General features: G+C 35.1%; 2 protein-coding genes and 1 pseudogene across 2 annotated transcripts; 1 reads left to right on the forward strand and 2 right to left on the reverse strand.

Annotated features, from left to right (window-relative positions):
- Nucleotides 1–261: 261 nt before the first annotated feature.
- LOC120178660 lies at nucleotides 262–1902 on the reverse strand. Its single transcript, XM_039184461.1, has one exon. It carries the CDS (start codon nucleotides 1764–1766, stop codon nucleotides 486–488), a length of 1281 nt encoding a protein of 426 aa, XP_039040392.1. The 5' UTR covers nucleotides 1767–1902; the 3' UTR covers nucleotides 262–485.
- A 1507-nt stretch (nucleotides 1903–3409) lies between these two features.
- LOC120178630 (putative clathrin assembly protein At1g03050) lies at nucleotides 3410–5469 on the forward strand. The gene is made up of 2 exons (XM_039184428.1): nucleotides 3410–4295; nucleotides 4388–5469. Exons 1-2 carry the CDS (start codon nucleotides 3653–3655, stop codon nucleotides 5467–5469), a joined length of 1725 nt encoding a protein of 574 aa, XP_039040359.1. The 5' UTR covers nucleotides 3410–3652.
- Nucleotides 5470–6914: 1445 nt separating this feature from the next.
- LOC120178631 lies at nucleotides 6915–7511 on the reverse strand (annotated as a pseudogene).
- Nucleotides 7512–13472: the final 5961 nt, after the last annotated feature.

A 13472-nucleotide genomic window follows, 5' to 3' on the forward strand; every position in this document is an offset into this window, starting at 1 on the left:
TGAGAAGTTGCCCCAAAGCATAACGCTAATGCCGAACGGCAAGAGTTTTAACTCTCTAGGTATGGCGACAATGCAAATACAAAGAACTTGGACAGGCTAAGCATAACAATAGCGGCCTACTCAGAACTGCAAATTCAACAGGCTCAGAGTTTCTTAACAACTAGTATTGAATGACAAATGCAGTGCTCAAAGCATCAATCATATAGTATAGCTAGCTAGTAAAGATTGCAAGACAATGTCTTAAATCCTCAATCCAAACTGATTCATAACAAACCCACACATCTTAAGCAATCAGAGCAATCCACAAGCATCGTATTCGAGACCTTACAAATGACAAAAATCACTGGATACAATTTCGAAGATGATAATTATACTAAACCAATAGTAGTAAAATTTATTTTCCACATATTGTAAATTACACTACAGAATGATACCTGAGCTTAAATATGCACACATCCATTACCTGCACAAGCAAAACCATGAGATCACTTGGAAACCAATAGGATTTCTGGTTTCTTCGCCTTGCGAGGTGTGTTAGCATTGGAAGTTGTATTGGTTGCTGCTGCTCTTGCACTCTTATCAAGCCTTATCAGACTCTGCAATGCCAAGATCGCTTGCGGCGCCAAATCGTGAGACGCCCTCGCATATAAACACCTAATGGCAAAGGATGCGGCGTCCTTTACGTCTTGGGAATTTGAAGGACCGAACAAACAATGCCCTAAAATTGTCACCACCGGCCTTAAAAGTTCCCACGGTAAAGGGATCCTCACACTCTTTATCTCCAAATTCTCAGCATCTCCATTAATCCCCAAATTGTTCATCTCCACCACCACCACTTCCTTGATCACATCATTCTCGTAGTCCTCTTCATGGCTTTTCGCTCCATTGCTAAACCCAGAATCCTCTCTAGAAATGTGCTCATAACTGTTTCCGTTTACGTTACCGTTTCCATGTTGATCATTCTCATCCCGGTCGAATTTTGTTCTGCAAGGACAATCTTGCCCTGCCCAAGCGGCGGCGAATTTGCAGAAATCCAATTTAGACCAAGCCGGCATTTGCGAAACTTGCTTGTAATAGCAATCAAGCGTCGTTCCAACGATGATAGCTCGTTTAGTTGACTTAACGGCTAAATGTGGCTCGAGTGGAGCTGATAAAACGCCGACAGATTGTCTAGATCTGTCGTCAACGGGCTTGTTACGAGGAGTGTGGTAAAGAGACGGTTGAGACAGGTCGGGAATTTGGACGAGAAGCGGTTTCCCGTCCCGGGATTTGACTTCGGAAGAGTAAACGGCGAGTAGAACAGCTTCAAATCCGGCGAGCGACGTCAGAGAAGAAGAATCCGATGAGTGGATACGGGAAAGGTAGATGCCGGAAAGAAGAGGTAGAAAAGAGAGGACGAGAAGGCGGAGTTGAGGATCGGAGGATTGGAAAGTTTCGTAGAGCCACTGGCAGAGCAGGTCGGAGCCAGAGCCCGAGGTCGGAGAAGACAAGGCCGAGGTAATCAGAGAGTAAGCGGAGGGAGACGAGAGGAGAGAAACAGCGGGTCGGTCGGAATCGGCCAAGGAAGAAATGGTGGCTCCACCGGCAGGGAGGAGAGCGGCAAGGGAAAGGATGCTGGCCCGTTGTTTGGAAACGGATTCCCACCAAGAGTGCATCGGATCGTTTTCGGTGGTAGCAGTGGAGGGAGGAGGTTGGAAGCGGGTGGTGGACGAGGAGGAGGTGGAGGAAGATGGAGAGTTTGTGGAAGGGTTACGGTGGATATACATGGCAGAGATGGCGGTGGGTTGACCTAGGCGAGAATCGGAGGGATTAGCGGGATTTGGGAATTGGGTGATCCGGAACCGATAAAGTCGGATCTCGCCTCGGCTTGACTTAGTGACTTACTAGAGCCCGTACAGATTATATTGAGTTTAGGCTTATATATATAAAATAAGTGCACAAACTTTACTGATTTTCAGAAATAATTGTTTAAAGTATTTTTTTTTGCGGATACCGATGTTTAAAATTATAAATATTATTATTTTAGGTGTTTAAGTTATTAACGGTGTTAATTTTTTTATTAAGTGATATGTGTCACAATATATAATTTTAAAAATTATATTTAAAATTAAAACAATTAAAATTATATTTTTTTAAAAAATAAATAATTTGAAATAACCTTAAAACTTTAAAAACTTTCATTTTAACCCCTAAACCCACGTCGGTTGTCACTTTTACAGCAGATGGAGCTCTACCCAACCTTATCTCCCCCAGTGACCAAAACCCTACAAAATCATGACCGGTCGACGGTCAATCGACGAAAAATCAATTTTTATACCCCGTAAATCATAGGATGAAAATCACGATCCCACGCGATTTTGATGACTAATCGACGGCAACTATGGCGGTGTATGACTAGGAGGATGGCAATGACTATGTCGGTGGCGGTGGTCGTGGCCCGAAAAAGACAGTGACGGCGACTTAAGGTTAGGATTTGGAATTTGAGGGCTTTTTCATAATTTAAGAAAAGTTAGTTTTTTTATAAATATAATAATATTTTAAATTTTTTTTAAATAAATTTCAAAACTACCAGATTATGAAATTTGTCACCTAACAGAAGAAATTAAAGGAGTTGATGGTCAAGGCACCTTAAATGGTAACATTAGGTACCGAGATGAGTAAAAAATACTTTAAGCACCTATCTATGAAAAGTGATATAGTTTGAGTACTTATTTATATTTAAAACTTGAATTTAATGAAGATTCATGTTTAATTAGCGTATTCATGCACGAATTAAGTTATGTTAGTAGTTAAAATGAATAATAATTATTTTTAAAGATTTTAAATTCAAACATTAATAATTTTGGGATATATAAGTGCTCATTATCAAATGGTTGAAAATCTTTAGACAAATACTAATACTTATTCCAATAACTTTTTCTATTATTATAATAATACTTGAAAGTATTCTTTTATGTTTATAATTAAATTTTAAACTCAAATATTTGAATAGATATTGACTTATAATTACATGATGTTAATAAAAGAATATTTTTTTTTGTTGGAATTGATTGTCAGAAGGGTTTGAAATCAAAACAAAATTTCCTTTGACACGACACAAACTAATCAAAGCCAAATTTTCATCATTAAACAGACTTCTTGTTTTCTTTAGCAATAGCCAATCAGAATCTGCCATTTGGCTAAATGACTGCCGTTAAAAGTTTTCCACTTTTCTTTGTTCATGCAAAAACATCGGGTAACAAATGGAATTGGCAATGCATGCATTGCATGATTGATTCAAAGATCGAATTTCTGTTTGGTTTCAACGAAAAATGAAAAAGAAAATAAAAAAGATAAAACACAGTTGAAGAGGGAAGTTGATGGAAGTTTAAGGGAAAGAGTAGAAAATTTTCTTCCATTTTCCTTTGTTTTCTTCTCTCTTCTCGTTTTATTTATGTTTGGTTTCAAGGAAAAACGAAAAGGAAAATAACAGAGGTAAAACTTAGTTGAGGAGGGAAGTTTAAGAACGTTTAACAAAGGGAAAGTAGAAAATTTTCTTCCGTTTTCCTTTATTTTCTCTCACTTTTCCTTTTATTTTCTCATCAACAATCTTCTCCATCATTGTTGCTGGGAATTTCTTTTATCTTATTATTATCTATTGCTATTATTATCCATGACGAGCAAGTTCCAAAGAGCCATCGGCCGTGTTAAAGACCAGACTAGCATTAGTCTGGCCAAAGTCGGCGGCAGCACGTTGCTTTCCGACCTCGACGTCGCCATCGTCAAGGCGACGCGACACGAAGAATACCCCGCCGATGAGCAGTACGTTCGGGAAATACTTATGTTGACCTCGAGTTCGCGAGCCTACGTTAGCGCATGCGTTAACACCCTCTCGAGACGTCTCAACAAGACCAAGAACTGGACCGTGGCATTGAAGACTCTCATGTTGATCCACCGTCTTCTCACCGACGGCGGTCCGGCGTACGAGCAAGAGATCTTCTTTTCGACGAGGCGTGGGACTCGGATTCTCAACATGTCGGACTTCCGCGACACATGGAGATCGAACTCGTGGGATTTCTCGGCGTTCGTGAGGACTTATGCGTTGTACCTAGACGAAAGCCTCGAATTCAAGATGCATGGGAAGAATGCGAAACATAGCATGTATAAATACGATGACGAATTTGGGGAAGAAAATGACGAGAAGGCGATGGTCGTTAAACCTACATCAGTTTACGAGATGAGAACTGAGCAATTATTTCAAAGAATGCAGCAATTGCAACAGCTTCTTGAACGTTTCTTAGCTTGTCGACCAACAGGTTTTGAATCGAAAAATTTTAAATAATGTATGATATTATTATCATACATAATAAAGATCTAATCTTTGCCTTTGCATGATTGAAAACAACAGGTGAAGCCAAAAGCAACAGGGTGGTCACGGTGGCGCTTTATCCAACCGTGAGAGAAAGTTTCCAGATTCATTACGATATGAACGAAACAATGGCAGCTTTAATCGACCGTTTCATGGACGTCGACATGCTGGACGCCATGAAAATCTACGAAGTTTTCTGCCGTCAAAGCAAGCAATTCGACGAGCTCGATGCTTTCTACTCGTGGTATAAAACCGTCGGTGTCGCTCGCCTGTCGGAGTTTCCGGAGATCGAGAAGATCACCCAAAAGAAACTCGACCTCGTCGACGAGTTGATCCGCGACAAATCGGCGTTGGAACAAGGAAACCTAAGCAAAGAGGAACCAAATAATGAACCTGTGGAAATCAAAGAACACGAGCCCAAAGAAGATATAAACGCCGTTAAAACATTGCCGCCACCGGAAAATCTCATCGAAGAAGAAGAACCGGAGAAGAAAGACGAAGATGATAACTCGAAAGATATAGTTGTGCAACAAGAGGCTAACTTGTTAAACTTCGGGTTAGGGGAGGACGCAATTTCCTTTGAAGACCACGCCGATAAACTGGCATTAGCGTTGTTCGACGGCCATGCACCAGCAGTTCTGTCGTCGGGACCGACATGGGAAGATTTGAAAGACAAGACCGATTGGGAGACCGCACTGGTTCAATCCGCGAGTAGCTTAAATAATCAAAAAGCGGAACTCGGCGGTGGATTCGACAAGTTGTTGCTCGACGGGATGTATCAACAGGGACAGACAATGGCGGCGATGCAAAGCTGTGCGACGACTGGAAGTGCTAGCAGCGTCGCATTTGGATCGGCTGGAAAACCGGCAATGCTGGCACTGCCGGCACCACCATCATCGGATGGTGATAAGAACAATAATGGACCAACCCCAGTCGATCCATTTGCGGTGTCTCTCACTGTGGCACCACCGTCTTACGTGCAGATGTCGGACATGGAAAAGAAGCAGAAACTCCTCGTGGAAGAACAGGTGATGTGGGATCAATATAGAATGAACGGAAAGCAAGTACAAGCGTATCCGTACAATCAAAGATGTGCGTGGTATAGTCATGGTCAATCATAATTCTATTTAGGGTAAACTACACAAATAATCACCTTACTGTATTGAAATGATCGTTTGATCACTGAAGTTCTGAAAATTACAAAATAATAATAAATTAATCAAAATGTTATAAAAGGGCCACTGTATATTATAAAATAGATAAGTTTTGATAAGTTTAAGGATTATTTTATAATAATTCGATAAATTTAATAATCATTATTTAACTATTTAAAAAACTAAATGACTATTACGTAACTTCAAAAACTTTAGTGATAAAAAATCATTTAGAATGAAAAATAAACCAAAATAAAAAAAGCAATACAATCATTTTCGTATCAATTTAAAAAGTTGTTTATTTTATGAGATTAATTTAAATATAAAGATAAATTTTAATATTAAATTTTAATGATACGATGATGTGGAAGAATTTTTTTATTATGATGATGTATATAAAATGATATCGTTTTAATTTAGTTATTGATGTTTAAATTGATTATGTTTTAGGCATTAAACTTCATGAATATTGTAATAATTTTTTCATTAAACTTTAAAAAGAAACAGTTTTAGACACTAAACTTCTTCATAATTAATCACCGTCCATCATTAATCGTCACTCACATCCAATTGATATTAAAATCTTCTCATCGGGTTGATTTTTCACGAAACTAAATTAAAATCGACAAAAAAAATTCATCTAATGCTTTGACGTGATAATACTCTTATATCTTCAAATGGAATGCCTGATGAGATTAATTTTGAGGTATGATATACGTCTTCTTTAAATAATCTTATCACCATTCGAATTTTTAAACAAATACTCTAAACCCTCAAATTTTGAGAAAGTGCCTAAATCCCAAAAACATGTTGAATTTATTTTGTTTAATTTTATCTTTTTAGATTGTCAATCCTAGAAAAAAATGAAATTTATACTTTTTTATACAAATCTTGAAGATCAATAAAGGATAACGATTCACTACCAGCACTAAAAGTTTAGTGCCTAAAAATGAATCATTTAAAAAATTTAATGATAAAATTAATACGCTCTTAACGTTCAATGCCTAAAATAACATTGATTTGGACATTAATAATTATAGCACAACAATATCTTGTCCATGTCATCGTGTTGTTTAAATTTTTTAATAGTATGGTGTTATAATTACAGTTAAAATTAAAATACAATATTATTATTGCAACAATTGAAAGTTTAATAATATAAATGGTGCACCGTCTAAAGTTTAATATTTTAAGTAATGTGATATGTTGAATTGATCTATTGTAACTTAAAAAACTCGAACAATTTAATATAATTTGATCTGAATTTATATTTTGTTCACCGATCAAATATCACGGTTCGAGTTTTTTAAGCTACAATAAATTAAACAAACATATTATATCACTTAAAAATATGACGTCATATTTTAAACATGATACTGCATCATTTAGTTAAGTTTAACACATAAAATTATTCAAATCTTTATCTCGTGCAAGCCGATCAACTTAGTAAGCCCATAAGTAATAGCCATGGCAATCCATCCTCCAACAAGCACCCTACCACCGGACTTCACTACCGGAGTTCCCCCAAGCAAAGCCCCCACCACCCCGAATACCACCAATGCGATGTAGCCACCGCAACAACCACCGCCATCCTCACCTTATGGTCCGCTATTAAAGCCGCCGCCAACAGCGGAAGCACCGCACAAACCGAGAAAGCCAAGGCAGATGCAACGGTGGCTTGTCCCGGATTCCAGATCATTTTCACGAGTCTCCAGTCTCTTTTCTTTGTCTCTTTTCGTCTGAGCCATCTCGACGTCCCTATGGCCATACACCTAGACGAACTCTCCGATGGCCATGCTGCTTGCACCGGCCACTAAGCCGGTGAATCCGGCGAGGATCATGGCTTTGACATCTTTTTTAACTGAGCCAACGCCCATTAACAACGAAGCTACTGAAACTAACCCATAGTTGGCTCCCAAAACAACCGCTCGAAGCCACTGTCCTCCCTGAGAGTAGTCGAACTCGTTCTCACACTCAGTGCCGTCAGCGAGTTGAGTCGGCATTGCCATGATAAGAATATGCGACAAGATATTCAGAGAAGGCTTGTGGAGGACACGGCTTTCATGTAGAGGTATTTATACAGAAAAAAGTAGCTATGGTGAGTGGGGTTCGGATTCAAATTATAATGGAAATTAAAATTTTCATAAATACGATAACATCCAACATCCGTCGGTCCATCCTAGTTCTGTCTCCATTAGAGGTGGATTTCTAAGTTGGATATCATTTTCGTTTGATTATTATATGGAAGCGTGGCTTCCACACGAAAGTCATTGCCCATTTGATATCCATGGGAACATATATATTCACCACTATTACTCTCTTAAGACTTAAATAATGAACCAAAAGGCTGAAACTTGTGAGTTGTGACCAATTTTTTTAGACTTCCCACTCACTTGCTAATTGCTATCCTTTTCTTCTCCATTTCCGGGCTACTTAGCTTTACTGACCATGGTTGAATTTTGTTGATACAATATTTGAAAGTTAGTATAGATTATCAGTTGATTTAATAGAATAAGATATCAAGTTCTTAAACAAAGTTTAAAGATTTGAATTCTATAATTGTGAATAAAGAAAATTGAGTTAAAAAATCATATTCATAGCAAATTTTTGTATAGTCAAATACAAATTAATTTAATTAACAAATCAGATATCGTTGTATCTTTGCCGAACACCCTTAACATATCATCCTTGTATAGGGATGGGCACGGGATCCAAACCCGACGAGTTCTGGCTCGACCTGACCTGATCGGGTTTTGACTCGACCCGACTCAATCGGGTCAGTTTTTTTAATTTGAATTGGAGCGTGTCGGGTTGAGTTTTTAGAGGTAATGTTCGGGTCGGATCTGGTTCGGGGTAAAAATTACCCGACCCAATCGGAAAAAAATATAATTTTACCCTATATATTTAAAGATAATTATAATAATACCCCTATATATATTTTTTTCAATTAAATCCTTACTTTTATTGAATAAAAATAATATTCTTAATAAATATTATTTCGGGTCGAATGAAGAGTGTAAATTTTTTGGTCGAATCGGATCGGATGGAGAATGTATAATTTTTGGGTTGGACCGAGTTGACCCAAACCCGACCTATACCCATTCTTATCCTTGAACATCAAAGTCTCCAATATTGAATCCCTTTATAGTTAAAATCATAGAATAGTATTTATAGAAAAAAAGAATCTTAAATATCTAACACTCCTTATAAAGTTGTGATCTCTTGGCATGATCTCTAATAGTAACCTATCAGAGTTAAATCTATTATTAGTCGATCATATCTACTCAGCATGCCAACTTATGAGTAGTCATCGTGACCTTATACCTAACAGTAACAATAAAGATCACTATAAACTAATTTGGATCGATGAAAATACGACCTAATGGATTAATAAAAATGTCACCGTATACCAGCAGATAATATCAACTGATGGATAGGTGATTTTTGCATAAAAAGCATGTGAATTGCATGAATTTTAGTGAATTAGTATGCATGCTATTATAAGCTATACGTTTGATTTGATGAGGTTTGAAACATACTTGACATGTATACTATGCACTATAGGTATATAACTTTTTTTGTATTAATAATTTATTTATTTTTATAAATGTTGATGTAATCAAAAATAAATATCATGTTATATTTTTTTTGTATTGTAATTTTATAAAAATTCAATTAAAAAATTATATCGGGATATCATCATCGTACATTTTATATGATTTATTACTTTTACAAGAAATAGTATAAATTAATATGATATTTTACGTAATAATATATGAATTTTAACATATTTATGCATTAGATTTTAATACAATTATATATACAATATATTTAATTATAATAAGAGGATTTTAATTTCAAATTCAAGAGGCACAAGTGACGCTTGTGCAACCACGGGCGGATGCATGTACATTTTAGGGTTACGTGCTCACCCTAAAATCCGATTTTTTTTTATGTTTGTTGTTCATTTGAGTGATATTTCCTTCCTAAAATTCTATTGATGCCTATTCCATGCAAAAAAAAAATACTTCAGTATATATATATATCTAAAAAATATTTCTGGATCTATCACTAAGTGCAACCTAAACTGTGTCCGTAATGTATGTTTTCGATCCCACCTACCGCAATGTTCTCTGTACGAGCACTGCTCGTGGTCTGTCTCGTCGGCTCGTAGCTATTCGATAACTATAAATAAGGTAAATTACAAATTTCATCATTAAACTTTACTTTCTCTCCTATTTTGCTTACTGAACTTTGAAAGTTTTCAATTTTCTCACTAAATTTAATATTATGTTTTTTTAGTCACTCCGGCGTTACATAGTTAACAAAGCTAAAACGATGCCGTTTTAGAAAAAATAAAATTTTCACCAAAACGACGTGTTTTGCATCTATATAAAAGTCCATTTATAACACCGTTAGTGAGAAAACAACTGAGTGACCAAAAAGCCCAATGTACTAAGTTTAATGAGAAAATTTGAAAGACTTTATGTACAATTAGTGATACAAAAGAAAGAATAAAGTTCTGTTACCAAAATTGTAATTTACTCTTATAAATATTCCATGAATTTCCATACCGAACGTAAAGTATAATATAGTTGAATGTCTCATATTCTAAAATCATTCTAAATTTTAAATTATCGATTTTTTCTTATAATTTGAGTAAGTAAAAGGCAATATATGTTTTAAGATAACTCTTAACCTTTCAACATTGAACGCTCACACCCCTGATATCTATGATGCTCGAATTCCAATATTAAAAAATAACAACAATTCTTTTATCATGAATGTCACTTTGTTGATACTCGAAAAAAAATTAATTAAATGTTCAAATTATCAACATCGCTTAAATCATATCATTAGTTGGAAGTTATGAAACCCATCAACAAACCCTTGAAATTACGTTTTCTTATATATTTTAAGAATACAAGTGTATGGTCATCATGAAACCAATCAACAAACCCTTGAATTAGCCTTAAATATCTCATTTTAAACTCTTTAAATTTCGATTCATTTTCATTCATATGCTGCACCAGCCAATATTTATTGTTTTTTAGTTTAACCCTTTAAAGAATAAAAGGATGGCACATATGGGTTTAGCCGTATTTCAATTAGCCCTGGTGCTTTTAGTCCAGTCTGTGATAGTGTAACACCCCCACCCGTACCCGACATGGATTCGAGTCCGAGGTGTCACATTGACTTTTTCAAAACATTTACTTGTATAAAATAGTGAGTAATTTAAAACTTTTATACATATAGCTTATTCAAAAGATTTCCAGAACTATTCAGAGCTTAAATGTTTTTGCAAAACCGTTCAGTGCATATACAATTCAGACATTTATTTACATGCCAACCATTTTCAATGTACATAATACATCTAATTCAAAACATCTTTTCTGATCTGATCTTCGGTAAGAAGTAACTGACCTGTCTTACTCCATATTGCTCTTTACTCTTCTCGAAACCTATGTGTGAAACAATCACACGCTAAGTCGTTGACTTAGTGAGGCATATAAACATATAATAAAAACCATCGAACATTTCATATAACAAAACACATACCTGTACAAATACTATCATTATCATTAACATATCTATCATATAATATCATACATTTTTCCAATCAATACCCATTTCATCCGATGATATGTATTCTAAACATTTGATCATGACATTTCAATATGCATGTATCTATTACACGATAACATATATAATCATATCATGCACATACGAAACTTACCTTCTTGTACCACTTTCACTTTAAAGTTTGTATTTCAATTGCCCATGTATATTATTGAAAATAGAGGTATGTGAGTACATTGAGGTTGTGCACTAATGCTGTCACCACAGCTCGTATCAATTCCCTCATGGGGCACCGAACCTTAGTTCAATATTCATCCCGTAGGACCACTATGTCTCGAAGGACCACTGTATATGTCCCATAGGACCACTATGTCCCGAAGGACTACTCCTTAAGAACCACATACATAATACAATGGCTCCAATAAGTGTACCGAAGTACTACATATAGGTTCCACATAATTACATACATGTCCCGAAGGACCACGTAGAACCCTTGACTCTTGGCATGCCAACTATACCTATATCTCTCATATCATATACTATGGGCATTATTCTTATGTTTCATATCACTTGTTCCTTTTCTTCTTTCACATACCATATGTATGTGTGAACATACATCTCATATCATATAACCTTTATCTCAAGTGCATGTAATCACGTATTACATGTAATCACATAGATCATTTCTCATTTTTCATGTAAACACACATGTCATATCTTATTCACATATGTTCATATATACATCATATATCACATAGAATAACATATAAACTTATACATATATTCATGTACATACTTTCATATAGTTCGTATATCAATGCCCTATAACTTATCTCACATTATTTATATCCTAGTTTCATATTTACTTAATTCAATTTCACATAACTTGTTACCTATATATATCTTATAACTTATCATCACATAACTCCCATAACATCTTCCTATAGCTTCATAGATCTTTACTATATGACTCATATATTATATGTTCATTTAAGCCCATAACTCTTCCCATATATCTTATCTTACATGTTCATATAATCACTTCTGTCAATGTCTCCTAATTTATATATTATTTTCATATTGTCCTATAGGTCAATGTTATTTAACTTGTCTCACTTTTCATTTCATCTCATAAGTTGGTTATACTAATTATCATATATTTAACTCATGTAATTTATATCTTGTTATTATATCCTCAACTAGACCTATATCCACATGTTCATAATCACATAACTTATATTCTTTTTCATATAATCACATATGTCTATGTCGTTTAACTTATCATTTATATCTATATCATCTATTTTATATCATTTTCTCTTGCTATCACATAAGTCCTTGCTATTTTTACATAGTTCGCGATCCTATAGTCAATTATAATAGCATATGTTTATCTTATCTAATATCATATAGTTCTTTACTTATGTCTTATATCACATATTTATATTATAAACTTATATAATCACATATACTATTTAAACCAGTTCACATAGCTTATCACACTAACATATTCATTCAATTCATGTAACATATGCAATACATATAACATATGTACCCATTTTCATGCACTCATGCAAACATAAGAATCACAATTCAAATAACATTTTTAGGAGTCTTTCTTACCATAGTGACTCCATGGCTCATCGCAAGCCAATGTTTATTTGGTACATAAGTACAATTTAAATTGCACTCACCTGGGCCTCGTTGTTTTGAATCAATCCTAATCCTTAGTTTGTTCCGGAACAAGCTTTCATTCTATATCTACATAATAATACATTAATACTTATCAGTATACTGATTGATATATATTCAAAACTATCACTCCTTAGGCTCAGAGAAAAGCCAATTTCATCTTTTAATGAAGGTATGCATCGATGCACTACTGATGCATCGGTGCATAAAATGCATTCGATGTTGTATTATTATAGGGATGCATCGATGCATGACTTATGCATCGATGCACTAATTGCATTCGATGTTTCTATTTTAAAAGAGTGCATCGATGCATTACCAATGCATCGATACACCTTCAAACAATTTTTGAGTTTTAATCTTGATGCATCGATGCACTATGAATGTGCATCGATGCACTCTGCCCAGAATCCTCTTTTATGCCCGAAAATCCACTCTTTTCAACTTAATACTTCATATATCATCCCCTTTCTTATTTTTAACTTACATACTCATATTCAAACTCATTCCTATTCATTAATCACCTCTTTAACATCAAAATCCTATTCTCCATATGTAATTCAAGAATTACACTAAATTTTCAACATGCTCCAAATTCAATTCTATTGCTTCTAGCTTCTTAATTATACCCTTGACAAGTCAAATCCATCTTTAGAACTTCAAAAACCTTTCTATAACAAAATTTCATTTCTACACCC

The sequence above is a fragment of the Hibiscus syriacus genome, unplaced genomic scaffold, assembly GCF_006381635.1.
Source record: "Hibiscus syriacus cultivar Baekdansim isolate YM2019G1 unplaced genomic scaffold, ASM638163v2 tig00112354_pilon, whole genome shotgun sequence".
Lineage (NCBI taxonomy): Eukaryota > Viridiplantae > Streptophyta > Magnoliopsida > Malvales > Malvaceae > Hibiscus > Hibiscus syriacus.

Bases quoted from the DNA above. Each gene is read 5' to 3' on its own strand.
- LOC120178660 (XM_039184461.1), bottom strand. From the start codon at position 1,766: ATGTATATCCACCGTAACCCTTCCACAAACTCTCCATCTTCCTCCACC.
- LOC120178630 (XM_039184428.1), top strand. From the start codon at position 3,653: ATGACGAGCAAGTTCCAAAGAGCCATCGGCCGTGTTAAAGACCAGACT. The intron at 4,296-4,387 runs GTTTTGAATCGA...TGAAAACAACAG, and splicing joins CTTAGCTTGTCGACCAACAG to GTGAAGCCAAAAGCAACAGG.